At 37.0% G+C, this 22,852-nt stretch overlaps 1 protein-coding gene across 2 annotated transcripts in view; it reads left to right on the top strand.

Moving 5' to 3' along the window:
• Nucleotides 1–22,852, top strand: part of CCDC50 (coiled-coil domain containing 50) — a 68,742-nt gene that overhangs the window by 22,727 nt on the left and 23,163 nt on the right. For both annotated transcript variants that reach the window (XM_012642286.1, XM_012642295.1), the window contains exons 2-4: nt 13,135–13,197; nt 14,067–14,193; nt 17,868–17,958. In XM_012642286.1, coding sequence (XP_012497740.1) covers nt 13,135–13,197; nt 14,067–14,193; nt 17,868–17,958 — 281 coding nt within the window. The remainder of the gene's footprint in view (nt 1–13,134; nt 13,198–14,066; nt 14,194–17,867; nt 17,959–22,852) is intronic.

Raw genomic sequence — 22,852 nt, 5'->3', positions numbered from 1 at the left:
CCTGAAAAGGGGCTGTGTTGAAAGGAAATGGGCTTCCTCTGGCTGAAATATTTAAGGAGTCCAGATGATTCTTGGGATAAGATAAGACTGGATTTGACAAATACTAAAACCTTTTGTAATACTCATTGTCTGTAATTTTAAGAAAGTGATAGATCAGCACCATTTTATGAACAGTGACTGAAATTTAGAAATACTTGAGGAAACTTGGGAATCTAATCTATCATCTAGGACTGTTACTGTTCTTGGAGGTATTTCCTTACGATTACAGATTCTTGTTACTCTGACAGTTTGGTGGTGTAACCAAGATGGTGACTTGAGCAGATCAGATATTTGGAAGAACTTTGCAGAGAATCTTGAGTTATACTATTCTGGTGAAAAAAGTTAGCTGTCTATCTTTCTGTAATGTTTATTGCAGGATAATTAACCCTGAAATGTCTTTTATTCTGTTACCAGGATTTCTCAAGATTTTTCTTTTTGCCTTTTTTTTTTGGTTTCTTGATTTATTTGTGACTTATTTTTCTCTATTTATTTATTTATTCACTGATTGATTGATGAGGTCTTGCTTTGTTGCCCAGGTTGGATTGCAGGGGTGCAATTATAGCTTACTTTAGTCTTTTAACTCCTGGGCTCAAGTGATTCTCCCTCCTCAGCCCTCCTGAGTAGCTGGGACTATAGGCACACCCCACCATGCCGGGCTAATTTTTTAATTGTTTTGTAGTGACAGGGTTTCTCCATCCTGCTCAGGCTAGTCTTAAACTCTTGGCTTCAAGCCATCCTCCTGCCTCAGTTTTCCAGAGTGGTGGGATTACAGGTGTGAGCCCGGCCTCCATTTACTTTATACTTAATTTAATAACATTTTCAAATCTTAGGACTGTTTGTCAGCCTGTAACTACAGAGGACTTAGGAGAACATGGGGCAGTTTTCTCAAATCAGTGACTCAGGAGTCTAGTTCCAGATTCTGCAAATTCCTGCCAACATCTCAGTGCACATTGCATTCTTGCTTCAAAGTGCTACATCTACTCTAACCACCCTATTGGGCTATTTAGCTTAACAGGCATATCAATATGTATACACACATTTTTCATGATACTGGACTCTCATCTAGGCAGTGCCACTTATTTAGCTATGTCATTTTAGGCATGTTGTTCCAAATCTCAGAGCCATTATTTCTTTATAAATTGAGTGGTATATTTATTTGCGGGACCAATAATTGACCACCTGCCTGAGTATACCACCTTTATAGATACTCTAGGATTCTATCAGGTAATATACTCTTCCATTATAATATGTCTGAATTTGAGGTGATGGAATTTACTGTCATTTCAAGTAGTATCAATAGACATGTAGCTCCTTAGCTTTGTTTTTGGGATGGAAAGATGCAGTATTTCATAGTACATCAAGTATACTGGTCATCTTTATTCTCAGGAGCCATCCTTTCCACCAATGTTTATTTGAAAATCACTATCTGAGGCACTTGGATAAATGTTGGGGAGAAGCACTGAAAAAAAAGTATTGGTGAGTCTGCTGGGTGTTTGTGAGTGAGTCATTTGCATTGGTTTTGTTTGTATGTCATGTAGGATTGGATTAATAGAGAGGTGACATTTGAATGGGGGTCTTGAAGTTTCATTATGAATATTCTAGACAGTGGAGGGGGTGGATGAGTGCTTCAGGCAGATAGAACAGAGTCCTACCCCCCACCCCATTCTGTGTAATGGTGACTAAGCTTCCTTCCAATTTGCAGGACTCTCCCATTGTCTGTGTTTTACACCCGTAACAACCAAGCAACTAAAAACAGAAACCAAAACCATAACCGTGAAAGTCCCCAAACAGTTGAAACATTGGTTAATGTTACTTGATTCCTCAATCATTTGTACAAAGTATGGAATGGAAGTCTTTGTCTTACACAAAGGAATTGCAGAAATCTGTGTTCACCTTGTGGACAGTCTAGTAAGGAAGATAATTATACTAAGGATAATGACTACAGGAAGGCGCATGTGACTTAATTATATTATGGATCTTTGCTCAGGAGGGTCATCTATCTCCCAGACAAACGGCATATTAGAAAGAACAGGGGATTTGGAGACTTGATCACAAAAGAAGTCCCGTTATTGATGACTTTGAATAGGAGCAGTGTAAATGAGGATGGTATACCTGTACAGTTTACTTGCTTAGTGTCAGCCAAAATTAGATGCCACACCCCTTCCTCTGTCATATTGTACTTGGATTTTTTTAATTTCAAAGAGATAAAAATTTTAGGACACTAAAAACAGAAGTATCAAAGGTTTCAGTTACCCTTTTTTCCTAGTAAATTAATTGCTCAAACATTACTTAGATATTCTTTCTGTTTTCAACCATCTGCCTGAAAGTGGGGAATAACAGTTATCAGAGTGACCAGTAACTCAAGCTGTTTACTATTTTGGAGCTTATAATTGGGCTGATGGTTGGGAGAGTGTCTGCAGTTTATTGCTGAGCATCTCTAAGAAGCTCCCTATCTGCTCCTTTAGCCACTGATGGTGGTAGGGGTGGGGATTGGTTTAGGTGGTGGGATTGTGGTGGTGATATTCATGTCATCTCGGTCCCTGTGTATATAAATTTTGCTGGGCTGAGAATGTAGAGGATTTGTCATTAGGATAAGATTCATTCATTTTCCCTGAATCCCGTTTCTCTTCTACTCAGGCGATTTTATTAGAACTTTAAATAAAGAGAAGAAACTCTCCTTTAGTATATTAGGGAGACATTTATTTTGTAGAGTGGAATAGGAATTTACATATGTTATTGTTTCTTAGTTCAAATGTCATTAGTTTCTCTTCTACTCAGGCGATTTTATTAGAACTTTAAAGAGAAGAAACTCTCCTTTAGTATATTAGGGAGACATTTATTTTGTAGAGTGGAATAGGAATTTACATATGTTATTGTTTCTTAGTTCAAATGTCATTAATATCTCTTAGACACATTAGTCTAAAATTTATCAATACCCTATGTTCCCAAAGGGAGGGAAACTCATTGATGTTGGAAGGAGAGCCAGAGAGATGGGGCCAGGTGGTTAGGTCCCAAAGGGAAATTTCCCTCAGAATTTCCCACTGGAGTTACTACCTAGGGTTTTTCCTATAGGTCACCTATAAAACACTGTGAGAAAGAAAGGAACTTTTTATTGCTCTTGTTTTATAGGAGTAAATACAGGCTGGCTGTGATTGCTGGAGGTCCATTCTTGGGAGAGAGTGAGGTGAAGTAAATTATGTCCCATCTTTTCTTTTTTGGGACCTGGAACCCACTTTCTGAATACATGTACAACCTTTACCAAAGTTTAATTTCATCCTCAATTTCAAAGAACCTAACACACATTTATGTCATTTTAATTAATTTTTAATAATACCACTCTTTTCTGATATACTGAAACACATACCCATTTCTTCCAGGAGTCTTTCTTTGAGCAGAAAGTTTTGGGGCCAGCAAAGGTGGATATTTGTTGGTTGATTTTGCTCAAGCCACTTAACTTCTCTGAGACTTAATTTCCTCGTAAATGAGGATGTTGGTAAAACCTTTATCTTCACGTGATTAGGAGGAATAAATGTGAAAGTGCATTGTAATTTACAGAATGCTATATAAATATCAGTGTAGTTGCCTGTCATTGCCAAACTTTCTCAGGACAAAATGTGTCTCTGGAATATCTTCTTGTTCACAGAAGGTGTTTTCATGTTTATAGAATAAAGGAAAGCAAGCATGATTCCTGCTCTTAAAGCAATGAATGTTTAGTCCATCTGCTACTCATAGCATTTACATAAAAAGAATAATTCACAAAATTCCATGATTCTATAAAAGGGAACACAGGCATAGTTGAAAGAAATAGTCTCTAGTGAATGTATTATTAATCCAGGCATTTTTGTGTGGGTGGAACTTTGTAAAGATTGAGCCAGGAATTGTACTTCCAGAAAGTTTTGGGGTATAGGTAAAAGAATGATGGAAGAAGAATGAATTTCTCACTTTTTTTTCTAGTTTGTATAAAGCATTGGGAATGTGCACAATATTTGGATAACGTATGGAAGTGACATTTAGCCATTCCTTGAGGCAGAAGGTTCTGGATTTGGTTGGAATGAGGTGATTAGATGTGTACTCATTCTGCATACTTGACTGGAGTGAAAGAAGGAGTTCTTGCTAACAGGAGTACAGTTTAATTCTTGTTCAGAACTTTTAAACTTTTGAGCAGAATTAGTTTAGCAAAATGTCCCCCCACTAAGTTTTTTCTCACCAGTGTTGCCAGTATAAATATAGGTTAAGTTGTTGATTCTTGGCTGAAATTTGAGAATATGTTCATTTAGTGAAAGAATAAACAAAATTCTTGCTGCCATTAGGGATGTTTATGGGGAGAGAGTGTGTGTGGTGGGGTTGGGAGGGGACACTTCTATTTTTCTGTGAAAAAAAGATAAAAGATAAGGGGATCCAAAGACTGTTTCTAATCCCATCACTTCTAAATCTGAATCACCTTCTGAAACAGGTTTCACAGAGAATATTTTGTTTCTGAATGAGAAAGAGAGAAACTTGCTTAAAATGAACTTTGTAAAATAACAATCTTAAATACTGTATTATGCAAAATATTCACAGTCATTTACTTTTTTCCTTTGTGGAAGACTGAGGAGATCTTACTCCGGTACTGTTAATGACTAAGAAAAGAAATTTAAATACTATTTTAGGACTCCAAATATGTTATGATTGGGATGGAATTTTAGGAGACATTCACATCAGTAATAGTTTTCTCTTTTGCTTTAAAATGTTGATTAGTAGAGTATACAAATTTAGTCTGTGTTTTCCTACTGATTCTCAAGGGAAGGGGAGACAAGGGTGTTATCTGTAAAAGGAGAACAAGTAGTTCTGCAAATATGTTTATAGAAAGCCCCCACATGTATTGGTAGGGGAGTGGGCTGTGCCTGGAGCTGTGGGGATAAAGTTGGCAAGCAGACGTACCTGAAAAAAGGTGTGTGAGGAGAAATAATAATGAGAAAACAAGAACAAGAGCAACATGGGCAGCAAATACAAGAAAAGGAAAAGTGTAAGACGTTACATTTGGTTGGCTTGAGGTGGAGTGTGGTGGCAATTACCAGATTTTCTTTCTGTGTGTCATGTATACTGTGTACCAGTAATACCTATGGAATAAAGAACCAATTTCTCAGGAAAGGCCCTGTGCGCCTTCCTATCTCACCTCTTGCTATGATTCCCTTTGGTGCTTCTGTATTTCCAGCACACACAGAACTCCAGGACAGCCTATGCATTTTTGTCATAATTGGTCCCTTTGCCAAGAACCCTTACTACTTATGTCTGTAGGAATTTTAACCTTCCTTTGAGATGTATTTCATATGTTAACTACTTTAAGGTTTCTTGACATACTCAGTTCAGGTCACCTCCACTTCTTACACCTACCCCCAATTCACAACAAGCATCTTACTCTGGGATAGGCATTTTTATGTGCGTGGAAGCTTGTAAAGTTTGAGGAACAGGAATTGTACTTTCAGAAAGTGTTGGTGTGGGTAGAAGAACGATGGAGGAGGAATGACTTTCTCACTTCTTTTGTAGTTTGATTGATATAAAGCATTGAGAATGTGCACATTATTTGGATAATGTATAAAAGTGACATGTAGGTATTCCTTGAAGCAGAAGATTATGAATTTGGTCGGAATGGGGTGATTAGATGTGTACTTATTCTGCATACTTGACTGGAGTAAAAGGAGTTCTTGCTAACAGGAGTACAATTTAATTCTTTTTCAGAACTTTTAAACTTTTGAGCAGAATTAGGTTAGCAAGTCTGCTCAAAAGGATATACAACTCGTCCTGTCACTAGGACTGCTCCAATGTTTATACCTTCAAAGAATTTACTACAAGTCTTTAGTACATTTATCAAATTATGTTATGCCTTATTTACTTTTCTGTCATTTCCACTTCTTTGATGGCTTGGAGATGACTTATTCATCCTGAAATAGAGCTCAACACGTTTATTGAATAAATGAATGTTTATAGGTACATAAAATATGCCATTTGTGTATTTAGGGAGGATCCACAACAAAATGAAAAGCATCCTTCTCTTCAAGGAAATGGATGGGGAGATACATATCTATATCTATCTATCTATCTATCTATCTATCTGTATCTATCTATATTTCTCTCTCTCTCTCTATATATATATATCTGTCAGTCCTCCCCATTTCCGAGACCTGCTTGGCTTAATGTAAACTAATTCACTATATACTTATATGTATATACAGGCATAACTAGTTTAATTGAACTTTGCATTATTGCATTTCACAGATACTATGTTTTTTGACAGATTGAAGGTTTGTGGCAACCTTGCCTCGAGCAAGTCTATTGGCATTGTTTTTTAAAACAGCATAGCATTTGATCACTTCGTGTCTCTGTGTCACACTTTGGTAATTTTCTCAATATTTGAAACTTTTTTCTTGTTATTATATGTCTTTTGGGGATTTGTGATCAGTGATGTTTGATGTTACTATTGTAATTGTTTTGTGATCCCACAAACCGCATCCATATAAGATAGCAGACTTAATCTAATATTTTCTGTTCTGAGTATTCCACTGACCAGCCATTGCCATGTCTCTTTCCTTCTCCTTGGGCCTCCCTATTCCCTGAGACATGACAGTATTGAAATTAGGCCAATAATAACCCTACCATGGCTTCTTTTAAGTGTCCTAGTGAAAGGACGAGTTGTACATCTGTCAGTTTAAATCAAAAACTAGAAATGATTAAGCTTAGTGAGGAAGGCACATCAAAGGTGGAGATAGGCTGAAAGCTAGGCCCTCCCTTGTGTCAAACAGTTAGCCAGATTGTGAATGCAAAGCAAAAGTTCTTGAAGGAAATTAAAAGTGCCACTCCAGTAAACACCCAAATGATAAAAAAGTGAAACAACCTATTGATGATAGGAAGAAAGATTTAGTGGTCTGGATAGAAGATCAAACCAGCCAACAGATTCCCTTAAGCCAAAGCCTAATCCAGACTAACTCATTTCAATTCTTTGAAGGCTGAGAGAGGTGAGGAAGCTGCAGAAGAAAAGTTTAAAGCCACTAGAGATTGGTTCATGAGGTTTGAGCAAAGAAGCCATTTTCATAACATAAAAGTGCAAGATGAAGCAGTAAGTGCTTATATAGAATTATCAGTAACTTGTCCAGAAGATCTAGGTAAGATCATTGATGAAGGTGGCTACACAAAAAAAACGGATTTCTCAATATAGATGAAATAGCCTTCTATTGGAAGATGATGCCATGTAGGACTTCATAGCTAGAGAGAAACAGTGCATGCCTAGCTTCAAAGGACAGGCTGACTGTCTTGTTAAGGGCTAATGTAGCTGGTGACTTTAAGTTGAAGTCAGTGCTCATTTACCATTTTGAAAACCCCAGGATCCTTAAGAATTATGTTCAGGCTACTCTGCATGTGCTCTGTAAATGTAACAACAAAGCTTGGATGATAGCACATCTGTCTTGAGCATGGTTTACGGAATATTTTAAGCTGACTGTTGAGGCCTACTGTTCAGAAAAAAGGATTCCATTCAAAATATTACTGCTCATTGTGTACCACATCACCCTAGAGCTCTGATGGAGATATACAAGAGATTAATGTTGTTTTCATGACTGTTATCACAACATCCATTCTGCAGTCCATGATCAAGCAGTAATTTTGACTTTCAAGTCTTATTATTTAAGAAACACATTTTATAAGGCTATAGCTGCCATAAATAGTGATTTCTATGGGCAATGTAAACTGAAAACGTTCTGGAAAGGAGTCACTCTTCTAGATGCCATTAAGAACATTTGTGATTCATGGGAGGAGGTCAAGATATCATCATGTACAGGAGTTTGGAAGAAGTTGATTCCAACCCTAATGGATGACTCTGAGGTGTTCAAGATGTTAGTGAAGGATGTATCTGCAGATGTGGTGGAAATACCAAAAGAACTAGAATTAAAAGTAAAGCCTAAAGATGCGAATTGCTGCAATGTCATGGTAAAACTTGACCCGATAAGGAATTGCTTCCTATGGATTAGCATAGACAGCAGTTTCTTGAAGTGGAATCTACTCCTGGTGAAGATGCTGTGAACATTGTTGAAATGACAACAAAGGATTTAGATTGTTATATAAACTTAGTTGACAAAGCAGCATCTGGTTTTGAGAGGATTAACTGCAATTTTGAAAGAAGTTCTGCGGACAAAATGCTATCAAACAGCATCACATGCTACAGAGAAATCTTTTGTGAGAGGGAGAGTTGAGTCAGCAAACTTCATTGTTGTCTAGCTTTAAGACATTGCCACCCCAGCCTTCACAGCTTCCACTCTAATCAGTCAGCGGCTGTCAACATCGACGCAAGACCCTCCGCCAGCAAAAAGATTATAACTCCCTAAGGCCCCGATGATTGTTAGAATCTTTTGGCAATAAAGTATTTTTAAATTAAGGTATGTACATTTTTTTTTTTACATTTAGTGCTGTCGCACCCTTAGTAGACTATAGGATAGTGTAAATATAACTTATGTGCACTGGGAAAGCAAAATTCATGTGACTCACTTTATTGCCATGTTTGTTTTATTTTGGTGGTCTGGAACCAAATCTGCAATATTTCTGAAGTTTGCCTGTATTTGGATTAACATATCATGAAATCTCTTTCTTTTGATAGGAATGGGGAGAGGTTTCTAGTTTTTATATAATTTATTTAAATGATTGACAAATTTTATTAGTTTGTTATGCTGTCATAGCACAGCTTAATTTTATGACATTATTTTCCTTTTTCTTTGGAACTCTTACTGTTGTTTGACTTTATTGGCCAGTTTTTCTTTACTTCTTTCTATTAATGAGCATTTCCTTACATCTTACTGTATGCTACATACAGTGCTAATTATGTGGAAGATACAGAGATTATCCCAATAGAGTCTCTGCCCTGAAGAGTTTGCAACTCATTAGAGAAGCTGCTGTGTGCACAAGTTTAAGGGCGAAGCACATTTCTTTCTGCTAATACTCTTCTAAGCAAATCGGCAGAGTTGCATGGTTTTTAGTGTTCGAAAGAGACTTAGACACTATTCCCTAACTTTGGGAACACGTCTGGGCAGAGAGGAGAGGCTGCAGGACTATCGAGGTCTGGGTGGGAACGAAGGAGAATAGTTATGGAATTGACTATGGTGAGGAAATTCACTTTAGTAGCAGGCTAGGAACAATACAAGACATTGATGGGGTTGGCTTATGTGAAGGTGACTAGCCTGAGTTCTGGGTGAATGAAAGTGAACATAGGAGAGAAAAAGTTTGAAAAGTGGGAGGTTGAAAGCTCAGGTTCCAATGTTGTACCGTAAATGTAGGGAAGGGAGGTAAGATGAGTTTATATTGTTTATCCTCAGTATACTATTTATATTGTTTACGTTAAAGTGGTATATGTTAGAGAAGGAGCAAAGTTCCATCCAGGCTCTAAACTTAGCCTGGCGGTAAAATGTTTTCTGTAATTCCCCATCTAGCTACTGATTTACAAAGTTGACTGGATGTGTGACTTTTTTCCAGGTTGCATTAGAATACTGATGCAGGAAATACACAGGCAGATCTTGAAAGGAACTAGAGTAGATTCAGAAGAAATTGTAGATTGGGCAAATAATATTTGATTATAAATGAGATTGTATATTCGGAAGCTCTTAGTAAACTCCAAAGGGCTAATTCAGTGTATTTGGTAGTACCACTCTTTATATGTATGAGTATGTGTACTTCCTGATAGTCACTGAAGATCTTCTAGATCCTCTTCTAGCTCAGGTCCTGCTCATATCTTGTGCCAATTCTGCCTCTGCAGTGAGAAGATTCAAGGTCAAATTGCAATAATTGAATATACTTAAGTCTTGCTGTTTAGATATTATGAAATCATTAGGAGTCATTAAGGTAATCAGTAATTCATAAATTCTTCATGCATGTTATATCAAAACATGTCTTCATGTTTGTGGTTTTAGTAATATATGCTGTTGACAAAATGAAATAAATGAACTTTAAACCAATTTTATATTTAATCATATAACTTAAAATGTAATATTTAAAACATTACGAAAAGCACAGGAAATAGAAAAATCCAGGAATATACCACCCACATTAAATATATGTTAATATTTTGCCTTAATTGTGTCAGTCTTTTCTCTTTTTGTTTTTGAAGCAGTAGCCTAGCATATGTAGCTAAAGCACTCATGCTTTTTTTTTCTCTCTCTAGAGATAACCACTGTTCTGAATTCAGTTTGTGTCAGTGCTAGATATTTTAAAAAATACTTCTGTTACAGGTTTATCTTTCCATAAACAATATATTTTATGTTTTTAATGTTTTGCTGACTAAAAAAAATATAAAATTACTATAGTTCTTCACATGAATTCTCCATGTGGAAAAATCCAGTAATTTTATGATTTTTTATTTTACTAAGCATGACATTAAAAACATATAAAATATATTTTCGACATAACTTTCTGACCTAATAACATAAATTGAAGTGGCTTTTAAACTTTTTCGACTGTAATCTATAGAATGATGTGTATTTTTCATTTTGACCTAGTGCGTATCATTTACATATGAGTATATTTATGTGATATTAAAAACATATAAAATATATTTTCGACATAACTTTCTGACCTAATAACATAAATTGAAGTGGCTTTTAAACTTTTTCGACTGGAATCTATAGAATGATGTGTATTTTTCATTTTGACCTAGTGCGTATCATTTACATATGAGTATATTTATGTGATATGTGTATATATAATACTGAAAATAGTTTCTCCAAACCATAGTCTTCTGTATTCTGTATGATATGTAGTCATCCCTCAATATCCATGGGGGATTGGTTCCAGGACACAACCCCCAACCCCCATGGATACCAAAATCTGTGTATGTTCAAGTCCCTGATACCAAATAGTATAGTATTTGCATCTGAGTTTCCTACCATATACTCTAAATCATGTCTAGATTACTTATAATACTTAATACAATGTAAATGCTATGTGAATAGTTATTATACTGTATTGTTTAGTGAATAATGACAAGAAAAAAGTCTGTGCATGTTTAGTACAGCTTCAGTTTTTTTTGAATATTTTTGATCTGCGTTTGGTTGACTCCATAGATATAGAACCCCTGGATATAAAAGGCCAACTGTACTCTTATTTTTCTAGCCTATTCATTTTTAAAATGTTTGTCTCAGACTTATTAAATTGATTTTTTAACCTAATAATAGATTGCCACCCATAATTTGAAAAACATTAATCTAAGATTAATCTCAAAAATTGATCTAATCATAATTAAGCTAAACTTAATGTTGATTTTAATATATAAACATAAGCTTTTCTAATATAATAAAAATGCTGCAAATAGTAAGGCAATGTGTTAAAATAACATTTTTTACATAAGATTTGATTATATTAATTTTAGCTACTTCATTCTGAATATATGTTTTCTATAAATTAAATCCATTTAAAAATTAGATATTAATTAATTGAAGTGTGTAGAGAGGACGTGTTGATCAGTATAGAATATCTTCTTTCAGTCCATTGTGACTGTGGTTTACTTGGAGGCAAGGAGGGCTGTTATAGTGTCAGGGAAGGAAAGACCCCTTGCTGGCTCAGGCATTGACCTCCACCCCCTAGCTCTGTCACCAGTGAGCTATATATAGCCTTAATAAGTTCTTTTTTCCTTCTGGTCTTCCATTTCCTCACCTATTAAATGAGGGTGTTACCTAGCTCATCTTGAAAGTACTTTCATCCTGTGAAATATAAGATAACTAGGACCTGGGCCTCAAGCTGTTAAGATTTGTTGAGAACATAGCTGATGAAAAAGAACAAGATTTTCTATTGGAAATACTGGTTTTGCAGTTGCATTTGAGAAAGGGTTAAACAGGTCATACTCAGTTCACTGTGGTTTTGGGACAGGAATTATTCATCCATCATAAAATCTTTTCAGAATAATCTTGGCATTCACAAGATCTCCCTACCTTTTTGTTGCCTTATCTCTCAGTGAGGGACAGGACTATGAATGGGTATGTGAATATACGTAAGTGCCAAGAATGGCAAAGCAATGTTCTTCATTTTGTTTCAGTTAAATGTTCTCATAAGCATATCCAAAGCTATAGAAAGAAATCTATACTTTCATAAGCCCCAGGGGACATTTCATGAGTTCCACACATTGCAGTATTCTAAGGCTTTTGAGAATTTTCCTTTTTAATGTAAATTATGTTTGGAATAGAGTGAAAACATGTCACCTAAACTACATGTCCTTATAACAGCACTTTTTATAATGAGTCCTTCATATTTTGTTTGGTTGTATATGTCTTTTAAAAAGCAGCAGTTTACATTGCAGTTTAGGGTAAAGTGGACCTTGGAGACCATCTTTTCCCATTTTGCTTCTAAGAAAACAGGGCAGCAGATGTTCTTGCCTGCATCTCCAGATAGAGGCAAAGTTAAGGGCAGATGCCTGGTTTCCTCCAGGTTTCCCATTTTCTTTAGGTTTGTAGATTATTTGGGACTAGCCCTAGGTTTAGAGAGACCTAGAGACCCACTTCTAACTCATATCCCCTGGCGTAGGCCCATTAAAGAATGTGATTATTCTTAGATAGAGATCCGCTCCCACCTGAGGGACTAGTGAAGGCATGTTTTTCCTTAAGGAAGGCAAGATAGGCATAAATTGCTGGGAGAGAATATTCTCAACCACAGATGGCTGAGGCATAGGTTAGATTTCTTTTAACTCCTTTGAACATGTAAGAACTCAGCTGTCTCTCAACAGCAACATGCAAAGCACTGTTCACTCTTCTGTTATTTCGGAGTACTTTCCCTCCCCTTATAGAGTACATTGGAATTTCTGGACTTCTGGTTTTTGATTTTGTGGTAAATATTTTCACCTTAGTCCAGGGGCCAGATCTAACAATTATTCTGTGATTCTCTGTGCTTGGCACTGAGCAGGCATTTATGTGGATTTTTTGTGAACGAAGACTTCATACTTAACTAGTCACTATTTTATGCATTGCAAGTTATAAAATTGATCATCCTGAAATAGTAGGATTGATTTGTGAAGTAAACAAAATCCTTTTCTTTGTATGTTAAAATACTGCTAATGAATCTTTCTGTCTGCTCTTTCTCCCTTATCCTCTGCAGTATGCCGAGATTTTGCTGTCCTGGAGGACCACACCTTGGCTCACAGCCTGCAGGAACAGGAGAGTGAGTAATGACTCTCATTTGTACTTCTTCAGTTTTGTTTTTTTAGTGGTAGCTTGAGGCTGGTTTCTTAGGGTGAGAAAGGAGAGAACACAGTCACCTGGTTACACTGTCCATTCATCCTGAGGGATTTGTCTAGGCAAATGATGCCTGAGTGAAGAATGAAGTTTTGGATGTTTTGAAGTAAGACAGGCTGCTAGGGATTATAAGACTGCTGGGTATATAGGAGGAAAAGAAGGGCTTGAACTTTTCCCTTGCCTTACTGTTATAGGAGGGAGACAGTGGTTGTAGATGGATCTGGGGCACATGGAAGACTGGCATAGGAATCTATTTCTGCCGCCTAGAATAGGGACCTCAACATCTCCTCCAGGCAACTCTGGTATCTAAATTAGATCACATTTTGTATTTTTCTGAATATTTATGCATTGTACTGATGGAAAATAAATCTAAGCTGTATGTGTTATCTAAAAGTACTTTTTTGTAAGTACATGATTTGTGAATCATTAATTCATATGTCAGTATAAAAATTAAGTTTTGAAAAATACAGTGAATAAATAAAGTAGCAACATATGTGGTATTATAAAGAGCACTGGCCCTGGCTTTAGAGTGTTTGTGTTCAGGTCATGGTGCTGCTACTTTTTTGCCATGTGACCAAAGGCAAATTGCTTAATTTCTTTGGATCTCTTTCTACTTAATGGAAGAATGGGGTAATAATTCCTTTGCTGCCTAATACATAGTGTTGTTGAGAGCATAAAACAAAATGATGGATGTGAAGCTCTTTTTAATGATAAAGCTCTTCTTAATTTTATTATGAAATTTATTACTAACAAGCCACAACACTGGAATTCCTCTCCTCAATTTTTCTGTCCCAGTTGAGCATCATTTGGCGTCAAACGTTCAGCGGAATCGTTTGGTCCAGCATGATCTCCGGGTGGCTAAGCAGCTCCAAGAGGAAGATCTGAAAGCCCAGGCTCAGCTTCAGAAGCGCTACAAAGACCTGTGAGGATTTGGGGAGTTGGGGGCAGTAATGTCAGGACTGGTTTTCTCTGTGGAGCCAGCAACCAGGGCAGGAGGGAAGGAGACTCCTCTTATCCCTCTGATTCCTTTTACTGTTAGATTACAAATCCTACAGTGGCTATCCAGTAGTTTTCTTTGATTTGAAAAATTTTCTTTGTTGTTGGAACACTAGGTTTTGGGACATATGGATTATGGTGTGAACTCCAACACTTTTAGCTATATGGCTTTGAGCCAACTGGTCAGCCTCTCTGATTGTATTTTTCCTTACCCATACATAACATGGGAGAAATAATCTCTGTCCCTTCTGCTTCATAGTTTGTTTGGGGGATCCAGTGAAATAATGGACATCTAAAAACTTTATGAGTTGTATTGGGGTCCTTCATTATTTCCTAGCTGTGTTTGTTGCTCTTTCTTTCCTTGAATCCCTTTTCTATAGACGGCAGAATGTTCTAGAAAGCTCTGAATTGTACACTCCGTTCTCTTCATAATTCAGTGTCTGACAAAAGTTCTCTCTCAATATCCTCCTTTAATAAATAAATGAAAACCATCATTTCTAAGGTTCCTTTCAGCACAATGGCTTTTTGCTCCTTTTCAGTATGTTGAAGCTCCAAGGGTGTGTGTCTTCTTTGAGAGTGGCTCTTAACCTAAATCTCTAATGGTAGACCTAACCATAAGATATTGTGTCCAGGAGGAAGGGGTAAAGGGAGAAATGGAGGGATCCCTTACTTTACTTTAGTATCATGTTTAAATAAAACAGGAAGGCCAGCTATTTTTGCTGCCTTTGAGTAAGAGTTTGTTTTTCTGTTTACTATTAATATTTATAGAGAGGAGAGGACTTTATTCATCATTTCATTAAGCATCCTTATTTTGAAAATAAACACCTTTATTGACTGATGCTAAACCTGGAACATAAAAGTCACTGGAGACCAGAGATATGAGTAAGACATAGCCATTGCCTTTAAGGGTCTCAGGAAAACATCCTGAGCATACTGTGTATCTGGAGATACAAGCATGTGTCCCAGAGAATCAAATTGTAAATTTCATGCCTATGAAGAGAGAAGAGACTGGGAAAAGCTTCACAAGATAGGTGATATGTTTAATACAAAACTTGAAGGTTTATTAGGAATTTGTAGTGACAATGGGGAAAACCATTCTAGTCAGGAGGAGTAGCATGGATGAGGGCATCAGGTGAAAGGACATGCATCCTCATGTTAGCTGCAAGAAGTTCAGTGTTGCTGGAGTGGAGAATGTGAGTAGGAGCATAAGTAGGAGACGAGGCCAGAAAAGTAGTCAAAAGCTGGACCAAAGGCCGGGCGCGGTGGCTCATGCCTGTAATCCTAGCACTCTGGGAGGCCGAAGCGGGTGGATTGTTTGAGCTCAGGAGTTCGAAACCAGCCTGAGCAAGAGCAAGACCCCGTCTCTACTAAAAATAGAAAGAAATTAATCGGACAACTAAAAATATATAGAAAAAATTAGCCGGGCATGGTGGCGCATGCCTGTAGTCCCAGTCACTTGAGAGGCTGAGGCAGTAGGATCTCTTTGAGCCCAGGAAGTTTGAGGTTGCTGTGAGCAAGGCTGACTCCACGGCACTCTAGCCCGGGCAAAAGAGTGAGACTCTGTCTCAAAAAAAAAAAAAAAAAAAAAGCTGGACCAAAAGGGTCAATAAGTTATGTTAAGGAATTTAGGTTTCATAGATTTTATATTATGAGGAATAGAGAACCATTGAAAAAGTTTTAGGTTTTTATTTTGGGACCCACTCTGGGGACTGGGAGGGTAAAGACTTGGAGGGGGCAAGATTGAAGGCAGCTATTGAGCACTGGTCAAATTAAGAGATGATGAGTTTTGAATTGAGAACAGTGGTGATAGAGAGATAGAGAGGAGGGAGATGATGAGGCCAAAAGTTGAAGGTAATAGAGAGATATAAAGAGGAAGAGACAGATTTGAGTTGTTTTGAGGCTTGTTGTCACAGAAATTAAGGTGAGAACTAAAGCTAGAATGTTCTAGAATTCTAAATTAGCACCCTTTACATTATTCACAAATCTCTGTTAGGAAGACCAGTTCAGAGGTTAATATAGAAGTTTTAGATCCTGAATTAGGGTAATAACAGTGTGTGTAATGAGGTTATTTAGAGATTATGAGTACAAACCATTGTAAAATGTAAATCAGGAGTTGGAGAGCGATATTTTATAGGTTCTAAATGAGAAGAACCAAGTATTATTTCTGCCTGGAAATCAAAGATTTTGGAAGTGTTCCTGGCTGAAATAAATAAGTTAGGAAGGAAGCCTTTCAGTTTTTACTCCCCAGCAATCTTGAAAGCTGGACATCCTGGGAAGAATGAAATGCTACGGTGTTTAATGAACTGGAACCTTAATCTGGGTACTGGGGCTGCTGTCCAAAGTCAGGCCTACCAGTCATTTACTACTCCTTTTCTCAGTTTTGCTTTCTCAGGATTCTGTATAATTAGCTGACTGAGCCAGAACTGATCCTTCTTGGAAATACGGTTTGAAATCATTAAACTCAGCTGAAACCTGACTTCTTTATTTTCTGTACCAGGAAATGTGTCTTCTGTGTCATTTGTGACCTTTAACACTTCATTTGGGTTTTCCTTCTCTGCTGTGCTTCTGCTTTCTTCCCATTTATCACCTTGCATGTAGTTAGTAGTCACTTCTGTATACATTTTATGGTAATTTGGGAGATCAAGATAGAGAAGTCCTTGAAAAGGGATTTTTAATTATTGTAAGTGAATAAAAAGAAGGACTATAAATAGAAATTGCTCTGAGTAGATTTTTATTTTAATTTTTTCAGTTTGAATGAATAAGAATCCTAGAATACAAGACTTATAATATGAAGTTATTAAGTCTAAACTTTTTTATAGCTGATAAAATGGCAGGAGAGGGCATGATGAAGTTATCAGTGAGAGAGGCAGGGCCAGAAATCAAGTCTGCAGACTTTTGTCCAGTGATTTTCCTACTGATTCTAAAAAAAGTCTTGCTATTTCTGGCTTGTGCTCTTTGTCTTGTATTCTCTTGTTCTCTTTTTTCCTCGTATGTGGAGAGTGTTAAAACACTGACATTAGCCAGAGAGACTTCTACTGGAGAACCAAAGCTGGGAAATATACACTGATTTTTTTTCCCCCTTTTTAAGTATCATTTTTTAATGTTCCTTGTTGAAACTGAGAAAAAAAATACAGGTAATTAAAACATTTATAAAAATCCTTTTAAACTCTTACCAGCCACCTCCAGGTGACCATAGTATAATTGACATTTTAGTGAGTGCACTCCTAAACTTTTTGTGTGCACTTTGTATTTATTTGGATATTTGTGTACGTTACTCTCACAGTCTATATTGCCTTAGCAGAATCTCGAGAAAACATGTCTTTCTTGTATGGAGCTTTCCACTGTAGTATGTGGAGATCAGATTTTAGTTCTGCCACATATTTTCTTTGTGATCTTGGGGAAATGATTTAACCTCTCTGGCCCTCAGTTTTCTCATCTGTAAAATGTAACAATATCAATCTCTTTGCATCTTTATCTTGAGGATTAAGTGAGGTAAAAATATGAACTTTTCATGGTGAGTATTCAATAAATTATGTTTATTTTTAGGAAAAATGATTCCTTATTTTCTTTATTCATGTTGTTTTCACCTTTGCTTTTCAGTGAACAACAAGACTGTGAAATTGCTCAGGAAATTCAGGAGAAGCTGGCTATTGAGGCAGAGAGACGACGCATTCAGGAGAAGAAGGATGAGGTACAACTTAGTTCATGTCCCTCTACCCCATGGAGAAAGGGATGCTTAGTTCTGGAGGAAATACTTTTTGTATTCATGGAATCAATGAGGGGCTGCTTAATGGGCAGCAGAACTCTCCTTATTTGAGGTACAGTAGTTTCAAGCATTTTCGTCCGTGTTTTTTCCCTCTTGATCGCTTGTATAAGTAGTAAAGTCTTGAGAGACGATAACTGATAATTTGATGCAAGACATGAATTAGTTTTCCTAGAACTGCTGTAACAAATTACCACAAACTTGACTTAACACAACAGTAATTTATTCTTTCATAATTCTGGAGGCTAGAAGTCTAAAATCAAGGTGTTGGCAGGGTCATGGTACCTCTTGGGAAGGATCCTTCCTTGCCTCTTCCTAGCTCCTGGTGACTCCTGGCAGTCTTTGGCATTCCATGGATTGTAGCTGCATGAGTTCAGTCTCTGTCTCCATTGCCACATGACATGGCCTTCTTCCCTGTGTGTATTTTTGTATTCCCTGGTCTTCTTATAAGGACACCAGTCATTGAATTGAGGACCTGCCCTAATTCGGTGGGACCTCAGTTTAACTAATATATCTGAAAGACCTTATTTCCAAATAAGGTCACATTCTGAGATTTGAGTAGAAATGAATTTTTGGGAGGTACTGTGCAGCTCACTACAAGGCGTCAGTCTCTGGCTTGTTATTGCAGTGTTAGAGAGAGTGGACCTTGACTGGAGCCTTAACAGTCCCTGCGAGAGGCCAGGAGTTGGCATTGCTCTCACTCTCTCTTTTTCTTAATGGTTTCCTTTCCTATGGTCTGTTGTGTCAAAAAACTAATCTGTTTGATTCTACATATATTTTTAGACTGTATTGCTTTTAAAGCTGAAAATGACTAACATGAGCAATAGTGTTTGGTTTATGAAAAGACTAGAATTTACAGTTAACTATTATTTCCTTTTATGTTAGATTTTCAGCACTTCTTATAAAATTCATTTCAGTTTGCCTCAATTCTATGTCTGTCTTCTTTCACACCTATTATGCTGTTCTTGGCCACTGACTTGATTTATAAAAGAGAAGAAAATGACTTATCATTTTTAATAGTAGGGTGACCGCATGATTTGTTATGTACCCATTGTTATGTACCCATTTGTTACGTACTTTTGAGAGTTAAAGGGGATGATGTTAATTACATAAACTGGGACCGTACTGGGTAAACTGGCACTTATGATCACCCTATTAAATAAATATGATCACGGACTAGCATACATAATCTGCTACTCTGACTGAGCCACCCTTGTTCCTACAAGACTTCTTGTTCAATGCCAGATGAGTGAGAGACAGCTGGTTTAAGTGTATTTACTTTTGTCTTCGAGAAACAAACCATGATTACGTGATAACCAGAACTGCAAGTAAGAATTAGGGTTTAGTTTTGACCCTTTCTATTATCAACACAGGAGGCTTTTTCTTACTACATAATATGTTGCCTCTTCTGTAGTAAAGACTTAGCTTTGGGGATGAAACTAGGAACTGAAAGCTTCTATTTTAAAAATAACTGAGTAATGAAGTTGGCCTCGTATAAATGCTGCTGTTATCCTGTTGTCCTTTTTCCCCATTTAAGGAAAAACAGGATAGAAAGAGACACCCAAACACTTTATTTTAGGCATGTAGAATCTAAATAGTAATCACAATAAGTAATCTCATGGTAATACTATATAAAGTAAGCAATGTAGTGATTAATTCCATTTTTCAGGTGTTGAAATTAAACATTAAAGAAGTTAGTGATTGGTCCCAAGTTAAAATAAGCTACTGGAGAAGTGTCTGCACAATTTCTGACTGACTGCTTCTGCCTTATATATATATACTGTGGCACTACATAAAACACGTGGGCTTTGGAATTAGACTGACCTGGGTTTGAATTTTAGCTCTTTAACTTTTCATTGTGTGACTTTCAGCATTTCACTTAATGATGCAGAACCTCAGGTTCCAAAATGGGCAAGTCATCATAGTTGTACATAGCCTGAAGGGCTGTTGTGGGGCTTAAATGAGATCATATATATAAAGCATCTTCTATGTGTTAATAATTGCTCTTTCCTTTTTGCTTTCTTGCCTGGTCTTTTTCCCACAATTCTGCCCCTTTTAAGAACCCTCATTTCTTTCGTAGAGAGATAATGTGCTAGATAAGAAAGGAGAAAATTACCCAAGTTTAAATGTGTTCCAATATGGTGTGATTTGAGAGGTCTTCAAGTGTTTACTTGCCTTTATAGGCCTCCCATGAGCTTGGCCTCCACTACTGTTTGACCTACTGAAATGTTCCTACTTCCCCAATAGAGTGGAAAAGTTAAATAAGAAATCCAGTTGTGGAAGTTTAATGACTAGACTAGCATAGCCTTTGAAAACTTCATTCAGACTTTTTGACTTTTCAACTCATGCTTAAGATGAGAAGATATCGAAGACACTCTTTTATTGTAGAAGAACGTAACTTTCAGCTGACTAGTATGTTGTTAATATTAAGTGAACAAAATGTGCATGAGTAAAGTTTGTCATTGAAGGATGTATGAAAATGCTTGTTTATTTTAGTCCATTGGAAACAGGATGCCTAAAAGACAGAGGAGACTAAGACTGAGACTATAGTGCTAATTCTTCTAACCAGCCTTTGAAAAGCATTGCCTGTTTGTTACTTATAAACTGTTCAAGTTCTTCCCCCCCTCCCCCGCTCCTCTCTGCCTTTCACTTCCCTGTAGAGTCTGCTCAGTTAGTAAGTTCTTATTCAACAGGAGGCTATGGAAAATTCCTCTCTGGATTTTTACCCAGATGTCTTTTAGAGATTTTTGGGGTTAACTTTCTTGGGTTGTTTATAACCCCAAAAAATAACCGATCGTAGAGCCCAAGGCCCCTTTCCTCTTGGGACAAAGGTCTTTTATTCTGAAAAACATTGTGCTTCTGCATGAGAAATAGTGGAATTTTACAACTTTGTGTGGGTGAATTAGCATTTCTAGCTTTGTTATGATATAATTTTATTGTGTTTGTTAACAGAACACAGATGTAAGAAAAGTAGCATTTCCATATAGGGAGACAGATGTGGAAAAGTTAAAAAGAAAGAAAAAGTTTTTTTGTCATCTTATTTACTATCTCTCTCTTTTTTTTATATATTTATTTATTTTTTTTAATTTCAGGATATTATGGGGGTAAAAACATTTTGGATACAAGTAATGACTTTGCCTTGCCCAAGCCGGGGCTAGAGGCGTGCCCTTCCCCCATACAGTGCACACTGCATCCATTAGTTGTGAGTTTACCCTCCCCCACCCCCCACCTGACCAATACCCAATGAATATTACTACCATGTGAACACCTTAGTGTTGATCAGTTAGTACCAATTTGATGGCGAATATATACAGTGCTTTTTTTGCCATTCTTGTGATACCTCGCTTCGAAGGAAGGGCTCAGCACTATCCAGGGTAATATAAGAGGTGCTAGATCACCATCGTTTTTTGTAATTGAGTAGTATTCCATAGTATACCTATACCACGTTTTATTAATCCACTCACGATTGAAGGATACTTGGATTGTTTCCACATCCTTGCGATAGTGAATTGTAAACATTCGAGTGCAGATGTCTTTATTATAGAATGTTTGTTTTTCCTTTGGGTTATTTACCGTCTATCCCACTCTCCTGTCTTTGTTTCTTTTTATTTATTTGTTTTATTAGTATTATTGTTTTTTAGAGATAGGGTCTCACTCTGTTGCCCAGGCTGGAGTGCAATGGCATGATCACAGCTCACCATAACCTCAAACGCCTGGACTTAAGCCATCCTCCTACCTCAGCCTCCCTAGTAGCTAGAACTACAGGCACGTGCCACCACTGCCTGGCTAATTTTTTTTTTTTTTATTTTTTGTAGAGACTGGGTCTCACTATATTGCCAGGCTGGCCTCGAACTCCTGGCCTCAAGAGCTCTTCCTGCCCCAAGTGCTGGGATTACAGGTGTGAGCCACTGTGCCTGGCTCTTTTTATTTTTTAAACTCTTTTACTTAATGTCTTGAATGTAGTAGTTGAATTCTCTCTACACTTCCTATTGAAGGTGCTTGTAGCCTTTAGGTATACTGGACTGTATGAATTTGTGACTAATAACAGTGGGTTCTTAATTCCATTAAAATCTTTCTTTTCAGACACAGAATAAGCATTTGTTAGTGTTATTTAGTAAGAGCCAAGGAGTATGTTTAGGTGATTTAACTTAGTTATTCTTAAATAAAATTCTAAGTTTGTGTGTGTGTGCGACTGTGTATAGATGTGAGTGTGTGTGTGTGTGTGTGTACCGAGGTTTAAATACATGTGAATGTGCAACTATTTTAGGGAAAAACTTTTTTTTTTTCTTAAGTAAACATTAACATGGCCAAACATGTCATGAAAAGTTTGTGGTACTAGTCCAACAATTTGAAGCTATTTATTATATGAACTGTTCAGGGATAAACTTAGTAACCAGTTTACATTAAAAAATAAATCTAGTGTGAACCATGGTATTTATTCATAGCCCCCATAATGTGATTAGAATTTCATATTCTAAAAGAATATTTATATATTCTTTGATAATATTTAGAGACCAACTCAAATAGCCATACATGTTAGCTATTAAAAATTTTCCTCTGTTTAGGCACTTTAAAAATAACGTTTATACGTACATAGGCCAGGCACGGTGGCTCACGCTGGTAATCCTAGCACTCTGGGAGGCTGAGGCAGGAGCATCACTTGAGGCCAGGAGTTCGATACCAGCTTAAGCAAGAATGAGACTCTATCTCTACAAAAAATAGAAAAATTGGCCAGGTATGGTGATGTTCCCCTGTGGTGCCAGCTACTCAGGAGGCTGAGGCAGGAGGATCACTTGAGCCCAGGAGTTCAAGGGTACAATGA

Source organism: Propithecus coquereli, unplaced genomic scaffold (genome assembly GCF_000956105.1).
Source record: "Propithecus coquereli isolate 6110/MARCELLA unplaced genomic scaffold, Pcoq_1.0 Scaffold10, whole genome shotgun sequence".
Lineage (NCBI taxonomy): Eukaryota > Metazoa > Chordata > Mammalia > Primates > Indriidae > Propithecus > Propithecus coquereli.
The sequence above is the reverse complement of the archived record's forward strand: the minus strand, read 5'-3'. Positions and strand labels throughout refer to the sequence as shown.